We start from the raw sequence: 25,678 nt of genomic DNA, 5'->3' as shown, positions 1-25,678 counted from the left end.
CGGCCGCTCGGCGCTGTCGGCTTTTTCTGCTGCTTTATTGAGCGGGGGCCGCGGCGGCGACCGCCGGTTCAAACGGCCCGCACCCGATAGCATCTGTGCATTATTACCGGCGGCCGGCGAGCCTTATGGCTCGAAACGGCCACGTCACCGGATTAAATCACGTCGGGAGCTGTTGCATGCCGCGGCCGATCTGCCGGCGGCGCCGCGGCCGCCACCGCCGCGTGTCACCAGCCGGGCGCCCGGGCGTCGCTCGCGTTCGACTCCCGCCGCCGCCGTCGGCCGGCAGCCGGCGGCGGCGGATGGAGACGGGCGGAGGCGCGGGGCGTAGGGGACAGTCTGCCCGCCGCCGGCCACCGAGCCGTGACCGCGCGGAGCGCCCCTGAAGAGGGCTCTTCGCCGTAATCCGAGCCTTATTGCCGCCATCGCCGCGCGGACAAGCCGGCCGGGCGCGGCGGCCGGTTTACTGCGGCGGACTGCGCTGATGCTGCCTGACCCGCTGACCAGCAGTGCCGGGGCATAATGAGCAGGGACCTGCCAGCATTCCAGCAGCAGACGGCTAGTTCTTATCAACGCTACTGATGCTGCAGGTTCCACAAGCCGTGCCACTGCCGCGTTCTCACCGTTTATCCATCAGCCTGGTAGCCTCGAAGCTCCGAGCCATCCTCAGCTGATCCTATTACGTGAAGCGGCTCGCAGCCCAGTTAACTGATCTCGATCGGTTCTGATCAGCACTTTTGCACCAGCCCCAGCCGGTCCCGTGAGCAGCCTCTCTCCCTGTCTCTCTGGCCGCGCGGCTGTGCGCGGCTGCCAGGGGTCCCCTGTGTCGGGCTCGGCTGTGTTCGTTGGTTGAGGATCCCCTGTGCCGGGCCCGGCTGTGTTCGCCGGTTGGGGATCCCCTGTGCCGGGCTCGGCTGTGTTCGCCGGTTGGGGATCCCCTGTGCCGGGCTCGGCTGTGTTCGTCGGTCAGGATCCCCCGTGCCGGGCTCGGCTGTGTTCGTCGGCCGGGGTCCCCTGTGCCGGGCTCGGCTGTGTTCGCCGGTTGGGGATCCCCTGTGCCGGGCTCGGCTGTGTTCGTCGGTCAGGATCCCCCGTGCCGGGCTCGGCTGTGTTCGTCGGCCGGGGTCCCCTGTGCCGGGCTCGGCTGTGTTCGTCGGTCGGGGATCCCCTGTGCCGGGCTCGGCTGTGTTCGCCGGTTGGGGATCCCCTGTGCCGGGCTCGGCTGTGCTCGCCGAGCGAGTCGCCCTGTGAGGGCCTCGGTGCTGGTCGGCGGGAGTGCCCGGCGGACGGAGCGGGGATGGAGTGGGGATGGGGCGGGCCGGCTGGCCGGTAGCGGAGGAGACCCAGTGACCGGCACTACTGCCACCGGCTCACCTGGCCGCCAGGACCACCGGTCCGACTCGCCACACTGGGGACGCCGGTCCAGGCGGGCCTGCATTTTATCGACGACTTTACCTGACTTTCAACATTGACAGTCCGAACTAAGCGACGCGTCTGAAGAACGCTTCTGGCGCACTGGGTAGACTGTTCGAGCCGCGACTGTCCTCTCCCCCCCCCCCCCCATCCACGGTGCAAGGACAGCGAAGGCTACATGTTGCATGCAACCGGCTTCTATGGCACATGCAGGATACGGGCTACAGTGCTTTCGAAGCAGGAAAAGCCGCGCATCCGTCAGCTGCTTTCAAACAGCGTTTCGATTTCTACACGGACCGCCTCACGCTTCAGGCTGATAGAGAACCGTGTGAGGTCTGCGTGGCTCCACACAACAGCAATTGTTTCATTTCGTCGAAGGTCAACAAGATAATTCAAAACCGCTTTCATCTCAAATGATCTATTTGGTCTCGATATCTGGCACTTTCTAATGCGTTTCTGAAACCCAGTCGCAGCGGACGCATCACTATTACATCCGCCTCCACGCTGTGCGTGTTTGGATACGCTCATTTCTTATCACGCGCTTTCGTCACAAAACCGACGGTCTCGCCGCTGAGCCGTGTTGTATTAACGCAGGCCATCTGAAGAGACCTGGGAGAGCACCAGCGCGATCTTCACTTCGTTTTGTTCTACGCGGCACTGGCGGGGCTAAGGCCACACGAAGTTCAGGGAAATATGAGATGTATCGAGGGACTGGGATCCTCCGCTCACCCCCAGCCCACCGCCCGTGCTCAGCAGATGTGGCCCTCGAAGTTCAGAGCTGATGAACAGAACCAGAATTGGTAGCCTGATATCTGTAGTGTCTGTTTTGTTGACATCTCTGGGTAGAGTGGCCCAGCAAACCCCGAGTATGCCTGGCCGCTGCCCACTCATGCTCTAACCCAAGTGGTATACTCAGACATATGTTGTCAAGTGCCGTGTCGGGGATCTCTGTGTATCAAACGTCGCATCACGTCAGCTCGTCTGACGTCATCTGACGTCATCTCAAACAGAGCTGACGTCAGACACCCTCCGAGATGCGTTGTGCCCACCTTTTCGGCCGGACGCAACCAGGCCTGCCGTCTGTCGTTCTCAGAACTGCCCTCCGCTCCCCTTCCCGACCGGATCCACGCGGCACCTAACGCGCGCGCGCTCGCGTTCCAGATCCGGCACCGGTTCGGCTGCTACGACGAGATAGCCGAGCTGCAGGGCCACCGCGTGCGTCACTGCAACTGGGTGCGCTTCATCAGACACACCAGCGTCTGCACGCCCGACGTCAACCTGGTCGGCAGCAAGTTCAGAGGTACGCCGCCGAACGCGCTTCGCGTAGGACTCAGACGTGGGGACAATAGAGGCAGAGACGGGGTGGAGGATCACACCCATCGGCTTTCTGCGAAAGCTTCGCGCTAACGTTGTGATGATGCATGAAAAATCGATTTTAAGACGGGGTTGGGTGGACGCACGTCTGGGGCATTCCTGCGTCCCTAGCGGACAGCGACGGGTACTGTTCAGATCAGCGGCGGAGGAGCTGGGCGTGGCGCCGGCCGACTGACGCTGCGAACGTGTGATCAGGAGGGGTGGTCTGGACGACTGACGCTGGGCTGCAGAGGGCGAAGGTTCGCGTCTTTCGGACATGTTGTGAATGAGGGGGGGGGGGGCATATCGCGTTATTTCCGCAGTCGAGTGGGCAGCATTCCTCGTCAGTTGCTGGTTAATTCTGCCACCCATTGTCTGGCGCTCGTCGACTTATCGCGTCCTCTCAAGAGAATCGCCCTTCACTGTCAAGTAGGACATATTGCATTATGGCTTCTGGGTGACTCCGGTTAACCACCTGACTACTGGACCAAGCCTCAGATACCGAGATTAGCTCTGGCTCCGACGTCAGCGCGGTTTCTCCACCAAGGCTCCTGGAAATTCCTTCCTGCGACTCACAAAAAGTGTCACTCTCAATCGGCTATCAGTGCGGTCGAACGGCGGGCGCGCGCCCGGCGCCGGCGTCGGTCCAGCGGCCAGCCTTTGTCGCCGGCCCATCCGATCTGCAGATAATATTGTGTGGATGCAGGCCTTTTGTCCGAGCGGCGGCGCGGGCGTCGGCCCGCCGCCGCAGCCTGCAGCCGGCCGTCCCGGGCGCCGGGTATTGTCATCCGACGTGGTCGCGCTCACAGATAAACGATCAGGCTATTGAAAGCGGCCGTCGTCCGCCATCGCGTTCGGAAGCCGCGCAAAAATCGCGGGCACAATGCCGCCGATGGCTATCGCACACCGGCGTTTGTGCGTGCGCGGTGGACACAGTGCTCAGTGCACGCGCTCGAGGGCACGTGCGGCCCGGCTCACGCGAGAGCGCCGTCGCCTCCACGGAGGACGCGGCCAGCAGCCGCCGCCAGCGCGCCTCGGGCTGCGCGGTGCCTCGATTCTTCCGCCGCGGATGCCTGCGGTGGCCGGCGGCGATGTTGTCGCCGCTGCCGGCGGCCTGCGCCGTGCAGGCTGCACCAGCAAGGTCGGCTCGTCCAGTTGCCGGTGCCGCCGAGGTCATCAGGCGCGGTCCGCGCCTCCGACGAAGAGGCGTCGGTGACGTCACAGGGGTGGCTGGAGTCCGAGAGTATTGGAGAATGGAAAGAGGAGGCACCAGGCGATGAAAGTACTCTGTGGGTGTCTGTATCGTCTTGTACCTCTTCCACCCACTCAGTCGAAAACCTGATCTCGTCAAAAACAAGATACAAAAAAGGAAAGGTGTGGGTGTCTTATGCATCGGCCTTGTCAACACATGCAACGCGCTAAGCTGCACTCAGCTGGGTATATTAGAGACAGTAAAACAAGCACGCACTCACGCACACACAGATTAGCCGTGATGACGCACATAAGCGGCAGGTAAGACAGCATGCCGCGCTGAAGACCGTGCATGCGGTTGCGTATGATTCGGCTGAAACATGCGTTTGTTTCGAGCAACACATAGGACAGACGCAATCATCGTGGGTTATGGTGTCCAAAGGAAAAAACGTCGTGTAAGTAATGTGTTTGTCTGCGCACTTCGATGAATAGCTACCGAAGTGGTCACGCTTGAAATCTCAACGAAGTCCTGGACACTTTGAATTCCATTTTCTGCGCGCGACGCTATGGATTCAAACTAATGTCAAAACTCATAGATAAGACAGCAGTATTAACCTTATTCCTCGGAGAAAACCAGGAGAATGGAGATACAGTTGGGTTGATCTCTCGGCAACACGCCATAATCGAAACAATGGCAGAGGTTCCGCTATTGTTTCGATAAAGGCACGTTGCCGAAATATCAACCCAACTATATGTCCATTCTCCTGGTTTTCTCCGAGGAATAAGGCTAATACTGCTGTCTTATCTATGTTATTGGCAACCTCAGCCCTGCTCGGTGCACCGTTACGTTACGCTACAAACATTCGGCGGCAAAATATCACTGTTCTGCGACCTGAGAGCATTTAAGGCCTCTGTCCGTAAGCTCAGTTGGGTTAAATCCTTGCGTGAATGAGTGACTGCTTGCCAGCCGGACCAGCCACTCTCCTGTGTTCACGCCTGCCTGTTCAGAAACACTCGTGGTTGAGCCCACATGTCTACGACTGGCCTACATTTGCCAGATGCTCAGCGAGGCCGCGTTACGCTGTCCACATCTGGCGGGTGGGGGGGGGGGGGGGGGGGGGGGGAGTTGTATATGTGTGCGGCATCCCATACGATCCCGTCGTCAGGGAAGCTTCCAGCGGCCAGAGCGCATCTGCAGCCGCAGTTCGCAGTTCCGGCGCGGCCTCGGACGGCTGCGACCGGTCTATTTCACACACACACGGTCCTGTCACGACTCCCCTGCTCCGCACCTGAGCTACCTCGGTCTGTGAGGCGTTCTCATCAGGGCAAGGGAGGGTGATACCAACATGACTGCCGTCGACGGTATCATCACCTCGCATGCCTATGTCTATACAAGGCAGCAGTTTCGCATTCAGTTGGAGGTATCTGCCGCCTCGCCCTCAAACTTTTCCGTCCTCTCCATCTTCAAAAGAGAAGTTGTTTAAATCCGTGGAGAGATTGGGCTTTATTAGGAATCGCTTCCTCCCCGCATCAACTGATTTGGAAAAACTAAGTCCCAATTGCACATGCCACTGGCAGGCAGGAGGCTCCTCGCGCCCACGGTCTTCGTCAGGGGTGCGGCCAGTATGCTTTATGGGAGGGGTCCGAAGCTCGGTGAGCTCGCTCACACCAATTTCAGCCTCTCTGTCGGGAGTCATTCATGGATAAAAAAGTTAACATTCAGCACTACGGGGGGGGGGGACAGGGCCCCGGCCCTCCCCCTTAGTGCTGAATGTTGAGTTTGTTAACCATGGCTCTCCGTTCTATCATCCGGGTGGACCATGCCTGTCTCACAGACGTCGGCCCGACCCGGAGAACCTCAGTGCTGACCGGGGCTCTAGCCGCCGCCACTGCCCGAGCCTCAGTGCTGACCGGGGCCCTAGCCGCCACCGCTGCGGGAGCTGCAGTGCTGACCGGGGCCCTAGTCGCCGCCGCTGCGGGAGCCTCAGTGCTGACCGGGGCCCTAGCCGCCGCTGCTGCGGGAGCCTCAGTGTTGACCGGGGCTCTAACCGCCGCCGCTGCCGGGGTATCAGTGCTGACCGGGGCCCTAGCCGCCACCGCTGCGAAAGCCTCAGTGCTAACCCGCGTCCTAGCCGCCGTCGCCGCTGCGGGAGCCTCAGTGCTAACCCGCGACCTAGCCGCCACCGTGGTGCCCCAGCGCTGACCGGGGACCGCGCTGCCGCCAGGGGAACCGATTTACGAGGTGATCCGGCCCATCGCAGCTCACTCGGAGATCGTGGTGTTCTACCTGCCGGAGCGGCCACAGGAGGAGTTCGTGCTGCCTGCCGTCGCCTACCTGCGACACTCGCTCTACAAGAAGACCATGTACGCCATCCTCGAAGGTAAGCTCACCGCTGGTGCCGGCTGTAGGCTGTTTGTCCACCTGCGACACTTGCTGTACAAGGAGACCATGTGCGCCGTCTTGAGAGGGCCTCTGGCCGCCGAGGCCGTTGTCGAGTTATAACACTTCCCTGGCTGTCGGCGTGCCTTCTCAGACTGGCCAGGTCACCAGAGGTGACCTTCTGCCCGGGTGGTAAAATGACCTGCAGTTCAGGGGGCCCCGAGGGAGAGGGCAGAATGGTCGACAAAAACGCGCTGACTAGACTTCCCGCCTTTGCAGGCCATCAGGAGCTCTGAACAATGCTCATTCAGTATTGTGGGCAGCGTTCCGGGAATCTCCGTTAGTTGACAGGTCTTATCGCTCGAACTGTCAGGTGACAGCTTCGAATAGCCATAAAATGCATGAGGCATCTGGATGACGAGATAACAGGAACTCAAGAATAGAGCTAATGCTACTGGATGTCTGGTAAATGATAGCTGCCCCATTGTATTGAGATCTTATTCGGACTACAACTTCCCGCTAAAATGCGCCGAATGAATGCAGCGTCGTCCTCAAACCCGCCACTCGCGTCCGGATTTTCAGCCGACTTGTGACACCAATACCCACAAGCGGCCAGTGCCGACCGCCTGCCCGCGCGCGGCGCGGTCACAGGCCATGATGTGGCCGTGCAGCTGGTGCAGCGGCCGGCGCCGGCGGCGGTGTCACGCGGCACCCGCGGCGCGCCGCTCCCGATCGCGGCGCGCCGGCGTCCATAAACCGCTGTCGCGCGGTCGAGTTAGAGCCGACCGCGTCGCCGCGAGTTATCGATGGCGCGGCTTTAATGCGCCGATCGGCGGCCGATAGCGACGCGGCACCATAAACCCACGGCCGGCGAGGCGGCGGCCGATACTGCACTGCAGCCGCGCCGCCGCCGCCGCCGCCGCCGGCGGCGGTGGCGGAGCGCTCGCTGACGCCCCGGTGCGGTCGGCGGACGGTGCCGCCGGAGTCGGCACTGCCTCGGTCACCAGTGAGCGCCGGCTGGCTGCCACCATTGTACGGTTGCCGGTGCGGGATAACATCGGGCACGCGGCGCCCCGCCGGACCGTGCTATCAGCACGGCGCATAGTCGCCCGGTGCGACCCCGCGTGCGGTACCGCCGCCACCCGCGGGGGGAGATGGGCGGGGGGGGGGGGCATCGGTCGGCGGCGAGGGTGAACGCTCGCCCCCTCACCGCCGTGTGTTTAGGCCACCGCTTGCTGGATGGCGCCCGGCCGGGCCGGCGCAAAAACGAGCTCAGCCGCGCAGCCGCTTCAAAGTCGGCACAGAATTAATTAACAATGAGTAAAAAGGTAGATTAATCACGGGTAAAAAGCGGCAGCGGTGGCGCGGCGGCGGCGTCGGCGGCGCTGCCGCAGCGGCGCTGGATGCGGACCGGGCCGGGTCAGGGTCGGGTCAGCGGCGCCGGACGATACCGGCCCTAATAGCCGGTCGCCGCCGCCAGGAATGTGCATAACAAGCACTCAACGCCGCCCAGAGCTGCCGCGCGCGCAGGAAGTCGGCACCAAACGATCCGGCTTATTAAGATTCCGCCGTTCGCGGGCCCGCATCGGTGGCAAATGTCAAGGTGTAAGGTTATAGATGGGGGCTGCGCCGGCTGCTTTTCGGCATACATTGTGGCGCAAACATGCAAAGCTCTCTGCATCAGCATACGGGAACTGGCGTGATTGATAAGTTGCGCTGATTATGCCGGAAACAGCTTCGGTAAGCATCGGAAGCGACTGTTATTGTGTGACTTAAGTAGGCTCAAGAGGATTACATTCGGACGCCTCAATCTTTACGTGTTTCGCTCATCCCCTCTGGTGTGTAAGGCGCGCGGGGAAAACGCGCGTCGGCAACTTTTTTTCGAGCAGCCAGTAATTCAATCTGAACTTAAGTTGTAAGCACTTACGAAGCTAGTTGTGCAATATATGCACGCATGCTGCTGATAATCAGCGGTAGCAATTTTGTGGTACTGGTCTTCAGTATACCTGTTCTCTGTTCGACGATAAACGGATGCACTCGTAAAGGAATTAATTATCCACAGAGCTGGTAGATCAGTTCCAGCGTTAGTATTTACCGGGCGTTGCTGAAGGATGCTTGAGTTTTGCGAAGCAGAGCAGGCAAATCCATCCACTACAAGAACTGCCTCAAGGTGCTCGCGCATGCTCAAAACGACCCTTAACAGGATACACCGCAGCTGCGAACGTGCGGAAGCAGATACGCTCCACAGCGCGGAGGCCCCTGGCCGGCCCTGACCTGCCGGCCCCCGTCCTCAGACAGCCCGCTGGACCTGTCACTGTCGCTGCTGTCGCGCCAGCGCGCGGCCGCCGCCAACCCCGGCCGCCGCCCGCCGCCCGACGAGCGGCGCGCCGCCTCGTCGCCAACGTCGACGGCGTCGACGCTGTCGCTGGGCGAGCCAGAGGCGGCGCGGCCGGGCGCGGCGCCGCGCCGGCCGCGCGAGCGCACCATGCTGCCGTGCCAGGTGTGCGGCAAGACGTTCGACCGACCGTCGTTGCTCAAACGCCACATGCGCACGCACACAGGTGAGGCCACGGCGGCGGCCACTGCCGGCGCGCTGGACGGGCAGGGCCCAGGCGATAGGATGGAGTGCGAGCGTTTCTCGCAGGAGACGGCCTAACAAACACGCGACTGCCCCTCCGTAAATGTCGGCTTCTCTCCCGTGCTGGTGCTCCCGGAGAGGCCAAGTGCTGTAATCGCCTCATGACGAGTTTGCGTTGAACGGAGTGTTCAGCCTTTCAACAAAGTTTTCGCCCTCAGATGTTGCCATTTGGAAGCTGGTGAGGTCGAGATTGTGCCCAATTTCAACGTTGCATGTCTTCGCAGGAGTATTTAGAACAGGTGGGGCCTAACATCCTGCGCGCACCTCTCCACAGGGGAGAAGCCGCACGTGTGTGACGTGTGCGGCAAAGGCTTCAGCACCAGCTCCAGCCTCAACACCCACCGACGCATCCACAGCGGCGAGAAGCCGCACCAGTGCGGTGTCTGCGGCAAACGCTTCACCGCCTCCAGCAACCTCTACTACCACAAGATGACGCACATCAAGGTAGGCAGACGCCGGTGGCAACCGACTGCAAGGCCGGTCCAGCTCCTCGCGGAGGTCATAGGCTCCCTGGCGGGGCGCAGGGCGCGCCACCGCCGGCTGCGTGCTCTTTCACCGGTCAGTGGGCGTGACTCCGCCGGATCAGGAGAAATACAACTCCTTCTTCGCTCGCTTTTCGAATGGTTATGGTAAGGACGGATTTCTCAAACGGGAAAATAACATGACCGCTAGGATTTCTGGGGACGGTCATGCTCCTCCGTAATTTGAGGTGTGGTGCCGTGCTCTCCCATCAAGAGAGCGGAGCGAGCTCATCACGACACAGCTGCACGCAGCCGGTGGCCTACTAGCGGCGCTATCGGCGGCCGCGATGAATGGTTTTCCCCGATGAATTCCTGCGTGACGTCACTAGCGCATAAGCGAACCTCAACCATAAAGAACCCGACCTTCCCATTCATAGAACTCGCCGACCGGAGGCAACTCTCACCAGCGGAGCCCCTCCCCCTGGCCCCGTCCCGAGGGTGAGGCGGCCGGCCCGTGCACGTCCGGTGCCGCTGTCATTCCTGCGGCGCCGGCGTGCCGTGCGCCGTACTGCACGTGGCGGGGCGGCCCCGGGCGCCGGCGGCCGGCCGCCGACCGCCGGCGCCCCTGCAGACGATCGCCGCATTCCTGCGCCGGTGCAATATGTGAGCTGGCCGACCGCGGCACGGGCAGAGGCTGCACAAGGAGGCGGCCGGGAGGCGGGACAGAGGCCGGCGGGACGGGCGCAGGAGAGGCTGACGGAGGGGACCAGGGGGTGGAAGGGAACGAACAGCTCCGCAAGTGCCTGCTGAGGGCGTGAGGGGGGGAGGGTACATGACAGAGGGATAGTTTTCAAGGGGCAGGGAGGCGTTACGACAAAAGTGCATCACTGACAGGGAGAAAAGTGCGGCCTACACCATGCTGGGGTCTGAAAGTCATAGAAACGGAGGAGGGTGGGAGGTACCGGGCTGCATGTGGTGTGGGCAGGGAACATGTGCCCGCATCAAAAGGCCTGGCCCTCAGTCGTTCTCTCGCCGCCTCCCGCCTTTGGGCCAGCCGTCCACTTCACTACCAGCAGCCATAGTGGCGCTTAATGCATTGAACTGAGGCGTGGGCAGCAACCTGTCGGAGCGTTAATAACTGACTAGGCTTTGTCCGTGTTTTCACATGTATCTGTGCCATAATCTAGACTCCTCCCTCAACAGTTACAAGGGCGGCATTGTTGATAGATGTAGCCCAAACGAATTAGCCCTCACCGCTGCCACTGCACGTGCCCCGCTGGACCACGTCCGAAAGAGCGGAGGGCTGGGCTGCTGTCGGCTAGGTTTCCCAGTGCAGCCCGTCACGTCCTTCGGCGCTTTCAGCCCCGCGCTGAGAGGCGCACGTCACTGGCAGACCGGTCGGCCACCGCGCGGCGCGCCTCGCCGGTCACCGTGTATCGGTATGTGCATTAACGGACACGGGGTGCCGTGGTAGCCGTCCAAGATGACAAAAAGGAAGGGCAGAGCTGGGGTGGTTTGCAGCGCGTTTCTGTACCTTTGGGGGACAATGCAGACGCCGGTCTTGATAGCCGCTCTAGGGACTGAAACAAGCGTCAGGTCTTGAGTGGCTTGCAGCGTTTTTGTATTTTCACACGTTGCAGACACGACGGCCTGCATGGCCGAGTGGGTCCGCGCCACATGTCGCCCTGCGGACACGGTCCAGATGCGTCATTGCATGCGCATCAGCGGGCCCAGCGGCGCGAGACCCAGATGGGCCCGTGCACGCCTATCAGCGGACGCTGCAGACGCGGCCCAGATGGGTCGGCCGGTGATGTTGCACGTCCGAGCCGCGCAATCGTGCGGGCATCCAGATGAGACCAATCACGGCGCGCCGCTCGCTGACGAACCGTTCCGATCAGCGCGCAGCGGGCCCGCGGCCGGCTGGCCGGCCCGGGCGGCGCCCGTCCTCCGAGCAGGCGGCGGCGGGGCGGCTGCCGGCTGCCACCGCTGGAGTCCTCGTCCTCCGAACAGGTGGGGAGGGGGGGGGGCGGCTGCCACCGCTGGAGTCCTCGTCCTCCGAGCAGGCGGCAGCGGGGCGGCTGCCGGCTGCCACCGCTGGAGTCCTCGTCCTCCGAACAGGTGGGGGGGGGGGGGGCTGCCGGCTGCCACCGCTGGAGTCCTCGTCCTCCGAACAGGTGGGGGGGGGGGGGGGCGGCTGCCGGCTGCCACCGCTGGAGCCCTCGTCCTCCGAACAGGCGGGGAGGGGGGGGGGGGGAGCGGCAGACCTAGAACGAATGGAACCTGAGGTCCCTGTCTGTCGCGACGGGCGCCGGCGGCCTCCTCGGTGACGGGCAGCCGCCGCTGGTCGCCGGGGTTGAAGGTGTCGCCGCTCTCCTGCAAAGGCGAACAGCTCCCTCTGAGAAGGTCCAGCGAAGACTCGCGACCAGCAGGCGCCGCCACTGCTGATCATCGCAGGCTCATCAGTCCTCGGTCACAGTCACAGCCGCAGCCACAGTCCTCAGCCGGTCTCCTGGTGCGCGGCTTCATAGTCAGGCGTGGCTACTGATGCGTCGCAGCTCCCGGCTCGTAGTTATGCCAGAGGCAGTGGCTGAGACGGAGGGGCAGGCGGGAGGGTTACCACAGCTGCGTCAGGTTACTTTGATTGCAACCGAGCATACAGGCAACTCTTGCCCAGCCAACAGCAAATATAGGTATGAACAATGAGCCAGGATGACAGCTGATACCAATCTCTTCAATTCCATTTCCTGTTCGCTATGTTTTTGGGTTCTGGGACATGCACCGTAATAATGATCCAGACGAGGAAGAATCCGGAGGGCCTCGTTTCATCATCATTACATTTGTGAAGACAAGACAGAACACAGAGGAGGCGAGGTGAGACGAGAGGAGAGAGGAGGAGAGGAGAGGAGAGGAAGGGAGAGGAGACTAGGGAGGGGAATAACGAGCTAAGCGAAAAATCGGGCATTGCCGCGGTGCTTATGAGAAGCCCGACAGCTATCCTGTTGTCCCGCACGCGAGAGACACGCAGGACAATTATTGTCTGGAATTTATTATGGCCTATGGGATCAGGCGAACAGTAGCGGGAATAGCCCCATTGTTTGGTGCTATGATAAATCACGTCCATTTAGGCTGGTCGGGCCTGCAGGCGTCGCCGTCCGGCGGCCGGCGGCGGCGGCACCAGCCCGTAATGCCCGAGTGGCGCCGAGGGTTCGCGGCCCCGCCGGCGGCGCCGCCGAGGCCGGCCGGCGCCTCGCGCGCGCGGCTCGGACGGCACTGGGCACGGCACTGGGGATGGAACTGGGGACGAGGCTTGGATAGGACTGGGACGGAGCTGGGACGGGACAGGGACGGAGCTGGGACGGGCTGGGGAAGAGACTGGGACGGAGCTGGGACGGGGCTGGGGAAGGGACTGGGACGGGACTGGGAAGGGGCTGAGGCGGGTCCGGGGCGGGACTGGGACGGGTCCCGTACAGAGCTAGGGACGGGACTGGGACGGGACTGGGACGGGACTGGGACGGACCTCGTACAAGGCTAGGGACGGGACCGGGAAGGGACTGGGAAGGGACTGATACAGGTCCGGGACGGGACTGGGACAGGACTGGGGCGGGACTGGAGGCGGACTGAAACTGGAGCGGGACTCGGCTGAGAGTGCGGTGTGTAGGGATCCGGACGTGCCGGCCACAGGTTGCAGCAGATGAGAGCTCTGCTCACGCCGCTCTCAGCGCCAGATGCCGCGTCACGGCTGAGGAGGGGGGGGGGGGGGAGGTTTCGGCAAAGGTGTCTTCGCGTGACAAAGCCTGCGTGGACGTCGAGCATATCGTCACAGTGTACTGCACATTTCGCTGTTAGCATTGTCTAATGACGTTGATTGGCCTCTTCTTCCTAACCGAAGCGCGGCCCGGAACTGTAATGAAACGATCAACATCCAAGCTGGTTATTCGGCTTGGTTGGAGGAGGCTCAAACATTCAAAGTCATCGGGCTCAGCTCTGCCTAATTACAAAGGAGCCACGAGCAAAAAGGTTAGTGGCAGACGGAGCCACTGATAACTGTAAACAACTCCGGAAAAGTACAGGGCAGCACAAATCGGATGATGTTAAGTTCCATTTACAGTTGGTTACCCCCTCGTTGTCTGGCTGTTCTGGTAGACAGGGAAAACGGCCCAGAGGTTACGGCTGCGGGCTTATCTGTTGGCGTCTGTTAGCTGCTTGGCCCATGGTAGCCGGTCGGCCAGTGGGTCGCCGTTGCCCGCTCTGCCGGTGATTGCTGGTCGGCCGGACAGTCGGGAGGTCGTTTCGGATGCTGGCAGCGGCTGCTGTGGCCGGCTGCTGTGGGATGCCGTTGCCCGCTCTGCCGGTGATTGCTGGTCGGCCGGACAGTCGGGAGGTCGTTTCCGATGCTGGCAGCGGCTGCTGTGGCCGGCTGCTGTGGGATGCCGCTGCCCGCTCTGCCGGTGGCTGCTGGCCGCTCGGACTCTCGGGAGGTCGCTCCCGATGCTGGCAGCGGCTGCTGTGGACGGCGCGGCGGCCGTGCGGCCTGTCCTGCTGCCGGTAATTGGCGGCCTCCCCGGGCCGGCGGTCTGTCGCCACTGCCGGCCGATCACCAGCGCCGGCAGCGCCCGGCGGCCGGCCGGCGCTCTGCAGGGGTGAACAGCGAGACCTGCGCCCCCGGTGCAGGTGCCTGCCGAGGACAAAGGGGCGCGTAGGGCGGCGGACTTTACCTGTTCGCCGCCGGGCCGAGGGAGTCTGCGGAGGCGCTGGGGCGGCCTGTGGCAGGGTGGGAAGAGCCTGTGGCCGGTCAGAGAAGTTTTGGGACGGGTTGGGGGAGTCCGCCTGTTTGTTCGGTGGAGAACCTCCTGGGTTTGGCTTTCTGCCACAGAAATGTCAAACGGCAACTCGAAGCTCAGAACAGGCGACCGTAAGCTTGGCCACGCCGGTCCGTCACAGCCAAGGTGCACAGCCAAGGTGCACAGCCAAGGTGCACAGCCAGACCCTGGGACTCCGCGCTCCGTGGACCGCCGTCGTCAAGCACCCCGCCTATCAGTTCGTGTCAGCCGGCCACGGTCTGACCGGCCTCTCCCTGTCCCGTGCTCTGGCCGCGACTGATCCGGGCCGGTGGACGACAGCCGCGTGTACGGCGGCCGTGTCTGCAGCGCGGCTGCCACCTCTGACCGGTGCTCTGCAGGTCGGCGGCCGGCGGCTGCCGACCGCAGCCCGCTAATGACGGTGCCGGCGCCGGCCTGGCAGCGGCGCGGCCCGCCGGGCCAGGCTCGGTCCGCGCCGCCCGCCGGCAGCGAGGAGCTCCCCAGAGCGCTCCGGCGCCGCCCGCCGCCGCCCGCCCTGTCCGAGGGGCTGCGCGGAGGGCACCGCACGGTGCCGACAGCCCGCGCGGCGTGACGGCGAGCGTGACCGGCGGGTGCCGTGATCTGTGACGCGTGACGGGACCCGAGCGGCGAGAAGACCCGCGGAGCTGGCGGCGGCGCCGGCCGCAGCCGAGCCCAGGCGGCAGTGACCGGCGACCCGCGCTGGTCGTCGCCTCGGGCGGCACGGTCGGAACGGTGGCGGTGAGAGCGCCACACAGACACCCCGTCACCGCACGCGAAAGCGCGCCTGCGGTGTTGCCTCGACCCGCACGTGCGTCCACGACATCTGGGTGCACCCGGCTCGGACTTGGTCCGGACTCGGCCTGAACTCAACCCGGACTCGGTCCGGACTCGGCCTGGACTCGGCTCGGACCCCGGCGGACTCGGTGTCCTCTGCAGCGCTAATTGCCCGTGTGCACGGTCAGAGGAAGCCGTCCCTCGGCGGTCCACTCGCCGGCCGGCCCGGTGCCGACTGCAATCAAATGGTCATTTCGGGCATGACTGGCCGCCGGCCGGCTGGCAGTCGCGGTTTGAAATCACAGAGGCCTTCTGCACCCGAACATATGTCAGGGTGAAAGTGCACGATCGGCGCCGCGGCCGAGCCGCAAACAAGCCGGCTGCCGCAGCCGATCGTCGACGCCGGAGAAAACACTTGACGACGCGTCGGGCGTCAGGCGGCCGGCCGCCGGCGGCGTCTCTTTTCGCGTGCCGAGGACGACGGTCTGTGGTGTGTCGGAGGGGGGGGGGGGGGGGGGGTGCGACGGGACGGACGGGCACGTGCTGGGACAGCCCGAGAGGGGACGTGCTGGCGTCAGGTAGTAATGAGCTGGGGCAAGATAAGCCGGCGCGTGCTTGACGAGAACGAACCCGGTGTCTCCGCGCTGGCCGCGTTCCGGTGTTGGTCGCAGCTCGTAGTTAGGCTTGGCTCTGCAGCGGCCGCAACTCAATGCAGCTGTAGCTCAGCTCTCTTACGTTGGGTGTCGCCCGCTCTGGCTACGGCTCCGAGCTGGCCGTGTCCATGTGTTTACCCCCGCGCTGCGCAGGCTGTGGCTCCCCCTGGCGACTCTGACCTGGCCGCGTCTCTGCGTTTACCTGAGCCCCGCACCGGTGTTCAATCTTCTTTGGCTGCGGATCGGTGTAAACCCCCGTCCAGTGGAACAGCAGCCGGCCGTCCAGCCCGCATGCCCCACGGCGCCGAGCCGGCCAGCCGCCGCTTCATGCAGGTGCCACGCTCGGCGCCCGGGCCGCCTGTATCGGTACATCACGCCAGCTGGGCAGCCGTGGCGGCGGCCGACCCCGCCACTCCGCCGGGCGGAGCGTCACCGGCCTGCTGGCACTGCCCGCATCGCACCCGGGGCCCGGCGCGGCGCGGCGCGGCGCTGCAGAGAGGGGAGAGGGCCATTAATGCACGACAACACGGGTAATGAGGAGCCTTATTCTGGTAACACATTCATGGTGAAATGAAAACCGGCTTGGGTGGACTCATTTTTCAATGAGATGGACCGCGTAGCAAAAAATACACACCGGCGGGGAAACGGTAGACACTTGGCCGGAGTATTTATCCGACAAAAATTCTCCCTTCAGTCATCCAGTGGCCGGTTATGCAGCAGGTGGCTGCCTGTTGTCGCCCCCGTTCGGCTGGGCTTGGGCGTGACCCGAGCGGACTGGCCGGCCGTCCGATCTGGAGCCTCGGCCTCACACGTGCGCCAGCCGTCCGGCGTCGGCCCGCGGCGACGCCGGCCCTCAGAGCGCCGCGCCGCGCCCGTGCGATCCATATTCATCGGCAGCCGCCGCCGCAGAAAAACTAATGATATCCTATCGGAAGAAGTCTCAATTTGTTCTGGTGTGCGGCCGCCGGCCGGCGATGGAGCGGCAGATAAGCCGGCCGGCGCGGCCCCTCCACCCGGCCCATTAATGCTCCATATGCTACAGAGCGGCCGCCGCCGCCGCCGCGCGCGCGCGCCCTAAAAACCAGCGGTGCCGATCAACGCCGCGCCGCGCCACATCTCGTGTCAGGCGCGCCACATATCGTGCCGTCGACGGCCGGAGGACCCCCGCCGCGCCGCCCGAGGCGCGCTGCACCTGTGTGCAGGCCGCGGTGCCGCCCGGCTGAGACGGGGGCCTCCCGGGCGGCGCGGTACTTAGGAGCTGTGTTACGCTGCGATCGTCCGCTCTTTCTACCTCCCTCTCTCTACGTGTGCCTTGCCGTTCCTCTTGCTTGCCATGCTTATGTGCATGCTTCCTGTGTTCTCTAGCGACCCCTTCGATTAATGTTTTCGCCCTGTTCATTCTTAGCCGGTGCCTTAGCATGTTAATTACACAAGGCGTGGTGTTCACACCCCGTTCAGTAAAGCACGCCGACAACAAACACATTAATAACTGTGTTCATCGTCCGCTAAACCCATCGTAATCCCCAACATCAATTTCTCACCAAAACTGGTTTTGCTGCTCGGCGCCGGGCCGGTAGCGCGCCGGCCCGCCCAACGAGGCCCGTCCCCGGACGCAGAGCAGCGCAGGCCCCAGGCCGGGCCAGCCCGGACCCGCACCGTTGGCAGCCGCCGCTAAACACGGGGCGGCGGCCGCTGGGGGGCACGGCCGGGCTGGCGATAAATCTGTCGGCCGCGCGGCTGCCGGCCATACTGCACACGTGACGCGGGCGGCGCCGGCCAGCGCCGGGCTCCTGTTGGCCTCCTAACGGGCGGCGCGGCGCCGGGCTCGCCGCCGGACCGGGGCTCTCGCGTGCACGGCGACGGCGGCGGCGCCGAGACGGCCGCCGGCGCGCCTCGCCGGGCTGGAGGAGCTTCGCCGACTGGCTGGTGTTAACTGGTGCACCGTGCAGCAGCAGCCATGTGGTGTGGGAAAGGTGGAGAGCGATGGGAATTTGCATTCCGAAGATTGGAGGCTGCGGACCAGACTGTACGCTTCCGACAGCGCTCAGATGGATGATGTTGTTCGAGTTGGCGAACAGTGCAGCAGCCACCACTGATACAGATTTGTGATGCTGTTGCAGTGCAACCGTTACTCGAACCGAGACGGCGCCGGCCGGCTGGTGACCTAAGCGCTCACGCCTGTCGAGCCCGAATCGTTACCCGGTCATCAGCAGATGTCTCTCGCCTCGCCCCCGGGCCTGACCCGACCCAGAGTCATGTAGGCTGCTATTAAGCGAAGTTAAACGCGTTCTAACGCCATGTACCATGCTGCCAATGCAATGTTAAATACCTTGCCCAACCTAGTTTAGAATTCCTCACGACTGCTTTGCGGGTGACGTTTTCCCGGCGCTCGCTCGCCGCGGGGAGACAGCTGGGTGATGCCGCCTTCTCGTTCCGCAGGAGAAGCCACACAAGTGCCAGCTCTGCTCCAAGTCCTTCCCGACGCCGGGCGACCTGAAGAGCCACATGTACGTCCACAACGGCTCCTGGCCCTTCAAGTGCCACGTCTGCAGCCGCGGCTTCTCCAAGCAGACCAACCTCAAGAACCACCTGTTCCTTCACACAGGTGAGGAGGCCGGCGATCAGTGCCGCGCGCGCGCTCAGCGCACCTTCTATCACTTCTCCGCGTGTTGCGATGCTGAAAAACGAGCACAGCTGTCACCACGCACACAGCTCGACAACTGCTACTGAACAGAGTTCATTCATTTGTCTCACTACGGTGTCTTGCATCAGAAGTCGGTCCCACTCGCTGCTGTCTGAGCACTGACGGCGACGCGACCCGGCCAGTCCCCCGGGGGCGCGTCTCCGGTGGCCCGTCGGCCGCGCCGGGCCGCCGGTGCCGCAGCAGCCGTCTCGGCGGCCGGCGGCGGCGGCACTCTGAAGCGGGCCCGCCCGGCCGGCGGCGCGGCGGCGCGCCCGGCAGGGGTCGCGCCGGCTCGCTCCATTAGCCGTGTCTGGCAGGACGCGAGGCGATTTGGCCGGGCGTCGAGTCATTACCCGGCGGCGGCGGCCGAGCGCCGCCGGCCGGCCTTTTTGTACCGTACCGGGCGGTGCGGCGGCGGCCGGTGCCCCCCGCGGCCGGCCCCCGGGTGGGGGATGACCGACCGCTGCTCGGCGCCGGTGGGCGGCGGCGGAGCCTGACCCTGGGGCTGTAATCAGCGAGAGATTACATCCCGCGATGTGTAACTGCCGGGCAGGTGTCGCCGCAGCCGTACCTGTCGCCGCCGCCGTGTACGCGGGTGATTTGCGCCTTTGTAGGGCGGGTAGCGCCCCGGAATCGAACCTAAGGTTCTTCAGTCTCCGGAATCAGCCCGCTTTCAACCCGACTCCCCTTAGTGGGGGAATCGCCTAAACAAAGACTGATGATAATGATTGAGGTTTCGTGGGAGGGCAGTCTTGGTCCGTTCTTTTCATGCAAAGCCTTAGATGTCAAACTAAATATCCATGTCGTTGAGGGACGCCCCTGTCCCACCCTCACCTCCTCAGTGGCGCCTCCCACGGTTCCCAGCCGCAGGGAAACTCAGCCGCCGTGGCTGTCCGACGGCACGCCGGGACGTGCCAGCGAGCGAGGCTGGCGAGTAATCGGAATGGCGTCGCCCCAGATGATTTTGTCTCATTTGTGTCGCACAAACATCCCCGGCGTCTGGAGTCGGATTGTGTCCGGCGGCTCCCGATCGCCGTGAGAGACAATGTTATTACTGGCGGAAGGCATTCGACTCATGTTTACTACAATGGACAATGGCGGTTGTAGCGCACAAAAAGCGCCCTAAAAACGTGATTGAGAAAAGGTCTCGCCTCGTACAATATCAATTTTCTCGGGAAAACAAAAGAGCTACGACTGCCGACGGTTACGCCGGGAAAACAATGCTCCAAACTGCGAACTCATCGTGCCGTTTTGTTCTATCCAACATCATGTGGTGAATATAGATTACTTAGTCACACTGCGCGGCAAACAGATGCGGTTCGGCGCGATGATTAATCTGGACTGGATACGGGAGAAATGACGCGGCGACAGCGGCCGGCAGGAGCGGCGCCTTTCAATGGCCGCCCGGCCCCCGGGTGGTGCCCACTGCAGCAATTGGGCAGTGCCCCGGGCGCGGCAGGCACTACAGGTGATCGCCTGTGCCCCGGAGACCAATGGCTCAGCAGAAAATTGGGCGGTGATTTGGTGGGCTCTGTAGGTAATCGAGCAAAGCTCGGGGTCAATAGGCGCTGCAGAAAATTGGCCGCATTCCGCCAGTGGACAGTACGCGAAAATCGGTCAGCGGGCCGGGGGCAAAAGAACGTTACAGATGGTCATGTACATTTTGAAGTCTTAGCAGGCATCTCACTTGAAGCATTTGCAATTATTGGTTGTTCGGCAACTCCTTGTTGGAGGCACGGACATGACCGGGCAATGTCACGGCTCGGACGCCGGTCGCAAAGACAATCTTCTGTGCATCTCCCATCCCCTTGTGACTCCGTCAGAGCTGACGGTCTGACCCGTCGCAGCTGACGGTATGACCCGTCGCAGCTGACGGTCTGACCCCGAACAGCTGACTGCCTGACCCCGTCACGGCTGACGGTCTGGCCCGTCGCAGCTGCCGGTCCGACTCCATCATAGCTGACGATCTGACCCGTCACAGCTGACGGTCTGGCCCGTCGCAGCTGCCGGTCTGACTCCATCATAGCTGACGATCTGACCCGTCACAGCTGACGGTCGCCTGCTCCGTCGCCGGGGCGCCGGGCGCCGGCACCGCTCTCCGGCTATCGGGCAGGGATCGGGCCGCACCGGCCGGCGGGTCGCCGTCCGCGGCCGGCCGTCGCCAGCGTCGATCGACCAATCAGCGGGCGCCGTCGCGCGACGTCATCTCACCGCCGTCATCTCGCGGCCGGCCCCAAACAATTATCTCGGCATCGGATTCATACATCACGGCCGACGTTCGGGGGCGAAACACGTGAGCGGCCGCCGCTTTCCCGTTACAATGCGCTGAAAAACTAATTACCTCGGGATTTCCCACGCTTCGGAGCTGATTTTGTTTGTGCACACGCCCCTATCGCAGCATCCGCCGTGATAGATGGGCGGCTCTCATGGGAGGGGTAGGCTACCGGGCCGGCGGCGCGGCGGGGCGGGCGGGTGGCCGACTCCGCCCGGCGGGGCTCGGTCGGTGCCGTGCAGTACCGTCGCCGCATTGCGCCCCGTCACGCGGACACGGCCCGTCGTCACGTCACATCGACCGACGCCGTGACGACGAACACGAGCCGCGCGGCGCCATGCCGCTGCGGCGACTCGTCAGTGAGCTGCTGGTGCAAGCCTGCGGGATGGGTGACCGGCTGCGTCTGCAGCAGGCCAGCTGTCCCATGTGCACACTCGCTGCGGTTGTGTTTTGTCCATTTCTTGTTTTGAAAGATCTGATCAAATGTTTTGCAGAGATGGCTTTGGGACTGGAGCTCCTGGTTAGCCTGGCTTCATACAAAGAGTTTGACCCTTCGCACCCGCGTAGTGAAATTCCACTTCAGTAAATCAATTTTGCCGCGATATTTTAACAGCCCACGCAATGCCAGGACACGGCCAGCTCGGCCCGGCGCTCGGCACTCTTGGCCAGCTGCCAACTGGTTGTCGATGACAACCACATGAGCGCAGCATGGGTACGTGAACCCATCCACTTACCATGCGCTGTCGAGAGGGTCTCGACAAACTGAACGGCAGGGACGATATTGCAGCCTGCAGTGACACATGGCCATAGTCAGACAATTATTGGCCCAACTTTTCAGTTGATATCACGGCATTTCATCTTGGCTTGGTTATCATGACAGTTCCCAGCTGGGAGCTTGTTGATATGCAAAAGTGCCAGACGGGAGAGGTTTTGATGTGTGCTATCGCGATTCTCTGGTGTCATCCGACGCTGCCTTCGGCTCCCGTGCACCGAATGTCATCCGCATTCCCGTGCTACTGTGTTCCCGTGTTCCCTGTGTGCAGGCATCCCTCGCGCAGTCCACAGTGCCGACAGCGCCGGGCGGCGGCGCCTGAAAGCCATCAGGTGCGATGCACGCGCCGCTGAATACCGGCAAGTCATACAAAGACAAAGCCATCCGTGGCTGCGGATTGACAGGCACTGATTGCGCGTCGTCTCGACGGTGTCAGAGCAAATTGTGCTGCATTTAACGCTGCATCAGACAGTAGCACCGGTAGCGGCGCGCCGAGCGGGGGCCTGCAACGCAGCACAAGAGCGTATCGGCGACTGCAGGCCCTACTGCGTCCGCGAGGGAACACCAGCGCCAGCTCCGGGGCCAGGCGTCGGTGATCGGTGAACAGGGGCCTCCGATCGGCTCGCATGGCTCGGGCGCGATGGCGGCCAGTGGCGGCCTGAAGGGCCATTGGAGTGCCGGCATTGGTCACGTGTCTGGGTCCAGCTGATCTAGGCGACGCACGCCACACGCCGTGGGAAGTCACGCAGCTGCGGCTTTGTGCTCCGCTGTGCTCAAGAATGCGGCCGCTGCTCATCGGGGCGGAGAAAAAGGAACGTTAGCTGGTCTGATGCACGGTCGCTGAGGTTGCGAAGGGGCTGCTGCCGAGGGAGAGGCACAGACCCAGCCCCGTGGCATGGCATGGCATGACATCGCATGACATGGCATGGCATGGCATGGCATCACATGACATGGCATGACATGGCATCGCGTGGCATGACATGACAGCCGGACTAAGTGAACGCCGCGCCCGAATGCCATTGGCTGCTGCTGTGATTACAATTTTGCTCTGAAAGTGTGACCTGTTTCAAGATTCAAGTTGCAACTTTCAAACTCTAACCAGAGGTTGTGCTTGTTTTTAAGGAATCGTTGATGTGTCCATTAAACTCGATTGGTCCGAGATGCGACCTTCACTTTTCTCCTTCGAAACAGCAGATCTGTCTCTATTCAGTGTCACTGAAGGTGGGCGTTCGCAGTCTCTGTGCGCACGCTCATCTGTGCTTGGTGCGGTCTGATGTCATGACCAGGTCAGGCCCCGCCGCGGCGCCGCCGCCCACCCGATCACCCAGGCCTCCGGCGGCGCGGTCGACCCGGCATGGTTGGAAGCAGGCGGCTGTTTATGAGGGCACAGCATGATGCACACTTAGATGCGGAAACTGGGGCCCGTCCAATCACCCGCCCAATTACAATCAATCGGAACAAAGCAAATGGGATCGCCGCTGGAAATGATGCATTTGTTTATGCGTCGGCGAGCGGGCGACGTCAGTAGTCGACGCCGTCGGCTCCAGCGGCGGGCGGCGAGAAGCCGGCGGGCGCAGGGGCGCCCGGCGAAATCGCTTCCGAACGGACAGTGGGCCGGCGCAGCGGTGGCGCCGCCTCCAGTCTCGTTCTCTCTCCCTCTCCCTCTCCCCACGTGGCGTTCGGATGAGATCGCTCCCTGGTTACGGACGGAGGGAAGAGGAAAGAAGAGATTGGAGGGCGCGTGGGGTTGCGGTTGCGCACATCGCGCCGCGACGAACTGGGAAGGTGGGATGGAGTGCGTCGGAGGGCCACAGATGAGATGTCGTTTCCGAAATGGAACTCAGACCATACAAATACAGCCGTCAATATCGGACCAAGGAGGCAGTTCCGAAGTTACGAAAGATCAGTTCACACGAGATGGATGTTGCCCATGTGGTGAGTGTAAAGCACGAATCGACTCACCCGAGACCGAGCTTGCTCGAAATGGGAGACGGTGCTCTGAGCCGGAGACCGAACCCTCTGAGCCGGAGACCGAACCCTCTGAGCCGGAGACCGAACCGTCTGAGCGGGAGGCTGTACCCTCTGAGCCGGAGACCGAACCCTCTGAGCCGGAGACCGAACCCTCTGAGCCGGAGACCGAACCGTCTGAGCGGGAGGCTGTACCCTCTAAGCCGGAGACCTGAACCCTCTGCGCGGGAGAGCGGACCGTCTGCGCGGGCGCGCGGGCGCTCCGCGCGTCAGAGCTGAGGCGCGGACTGAGACGAAGCGCAGTCAGTCGGTCCGGCGCCGCGGGCGGCGGCGGCTGGCGCCGCGGGCCGCCGGCGGCGCGGGGCGGCAGCAGCGGCCGCACGCGTGGCGCCAGCGGCCCTTCCGAGTGCCGTATTCGGCTGCAGCGCGGCCATTTATCAGCGGCGGCGCGGCCGGCGGCGGCGGCCGCAAACAGCGCCGGCCGCTGGGCACGGCCGCTGTTGGCGGCGCCGGTCGGCTGCGGCAATCAGCATCCGTCGACCGAGCGCAGCAGCCCGCCGCGGACCCGGGGAGACCGGGGACAGACAACTCACCAGCGGATCTGAGAGAGAAAACTGAAACAACCCGGCCAAAGGCCCCTGGCTGGTAGACGCCCGGAAACTGAGCGTGATCACCCTAAACGACTCTGCACAGCCAGCAACTCCTTACTGCTCGCCAGTGTGGAGAGATAACACAAAGCAGCAGCTTAAGGGTGTCAGATCATCATCTTAACCCCTGAGCTGTGGTGGGACCTGGGAGGAACAGCCGCAATCAGCCGCTCATAAAGCGCGCCGATTGGCAGAAGTAAACGAACTTCGTTCCCAAATGCATCTTATCGGGTGTCTAAGATGCTGCACGCTGAGCACAGCCCAGCCAGCACCAGCTCCTGTTTGTGTCCCTCTCCTGACTCTCTTTGCACAACACTCACCGGTCCGTTGGGCTGTACTGCAGCTCCCTCGGCGCAGAATAGTGTGATGGTACCGTCCTACACGGAGCAATAAGAGAATGTGACTGTCTGCTCGTGGGCGTAGCCTCACACCCCCGGTCTGACAATGCACAGCTCTCTTCCGCCACTCGCACCTGCAAGCAAAGCTCACCACTTCTGATAGTGCCTGACTTTGCTTTCCTCTCACGATGAGAGCTGTATAGCATGATAGTGTCTGACTTTGTTTTTCCTCGCGCATCGTGAGCTGGCAGCATGATGGTGTCTGAATTTGTTTTCCTCACGCATTGTGAGTTGTATAGCGTCACGATGCCTGGCTTTGCTTTATTCTCACATTTTAAGCTGTGTAGCATGATGGTGCCTAGCTTTATTTTGCCCTGCACACTGGGAGGTGTACAGCGTCACAGTGTGTGACTTTGTTTTTCCTCTCACATTGTGAGTGGTATAGCTCGCTTTTGATGCGCTGGTGAGTCTGGTCCACCACTTACATTTCATCCACTTCTGTGAGGCTGCCGTTGCCGGACAAGGAAAGTTGTTGATCAATAAATACATACATTATGCAGCTCGCAGCGGGTTGTCGTTCTGCAGAACCAGTTACGGGGAGAGATGCTCTGTCCTGGGTCGACTGGCTTAGAACTCCCTGATATCGCTTTCTGCTGGACGTTGGCAACTTCGTTACATCGTTTAAAGACAAACCCAATGGTTTTTCCTGGTTCACTACGTCTTATTTACATTGTCTCGATTTGTTCTGGATGCTATGTCTAGAGTTGAACGGACTCTCCGTCATGATTGGGGAGCTGAGCTGCAGACTGGAGGAGGGACTGGAGCTCCCGAGGCTCTGCAGCTGTAGACGATCCTGCATATCTCTGGCTCATGGACTTTCCATGCTTGCAGCTTTTGTGAGCAAAGTTTACATTAAAGGGAGACTCAATGTGCCAATGAGTCTTTTAAATGCCCGTCTTTCCCGATGCAATCACAGCGAGAAAGAGGAGCGAGATAGCATTCCACGGCACATTGAAGTTCAGGCTGGTTCATTCATGCAAGGTCTAACTCCCATTACATATGAGAGCTTCCTAATGTGGTGCAGTTACGTGTACTTATTGCTGTGCACGAATCCGAACATCTTTCACTCAAAATTAAAGCTCAATTGAATAACGATGGCGCTATTCTGTTAATTGGGATCACCCCGGAGCCTTAACTCAGCGTTTTGAAGGGTGTATGTTTCCGCGAAACTCTCTGTCCCTGTGTTGGGTCATAAATAGTTTATAATCAAGACAGCTATCCGGTGAATGGGTTGCACGAGGATTTACCGAGTTCATCA

General features: G+C 62.3%; 1 protein-coding gene across 1 annotated transcript in view; it reads left to right on the top strand.

Moving 5' to 3' along the window:
* Positions 1-25,678, top strand: part of LOC119093757 (zinc finger protein 235) — a 47,854-nt gene that overhangs the window by 12,537 nt on the left and 9,639 nt on the right. The window contains exons 2-6 of the mRNA XM_037216765.1: positions 2,572-2,710; positions 6,180-6,335; positions 8,629-8,895; positions 9,247-9,416; positions 18,120-18,285. Coding sequence (XP_037072660.1) covers positions 2,572-2,710; positions 6,180-6,335; positions 8,629-8,895; positions 9,247-9,416; positions 18,120-18,285 — 898 coding nt within the window. The remainder of the gene's footprint in view (positions 1-2,571; positions 2,711-6,179; positions 6,336-8,628; positions 8,896-9,246; positions 9,417-18,119; positions 18,286-25,678) is intronic.

Source organism: Pollicipes pollicipes, unplaced genomic scaffold (genome assembly GCF_011947565.3).
Source record: "Pollicipes pollicipes isolate AB1234 unplaced genomic scaffold, Ppol_2.1 Scaffold_4002;HRSCAF=4701_pilon_pilon_pilon, whole genome shotgun sequence".
Lineage (NCBI taxonomy): Eukaryota > Metazoa > Arthropoda > Thecostraca > Pollicipedomorpha > Pollicipedidae > Pollicipes > Pollicipes pollicipes.
The sequence above is the reverse complement of the archived record's forward strand: the minus strand, read 5'-3'. Positions and strand labels throughout refer to the sequence as shown.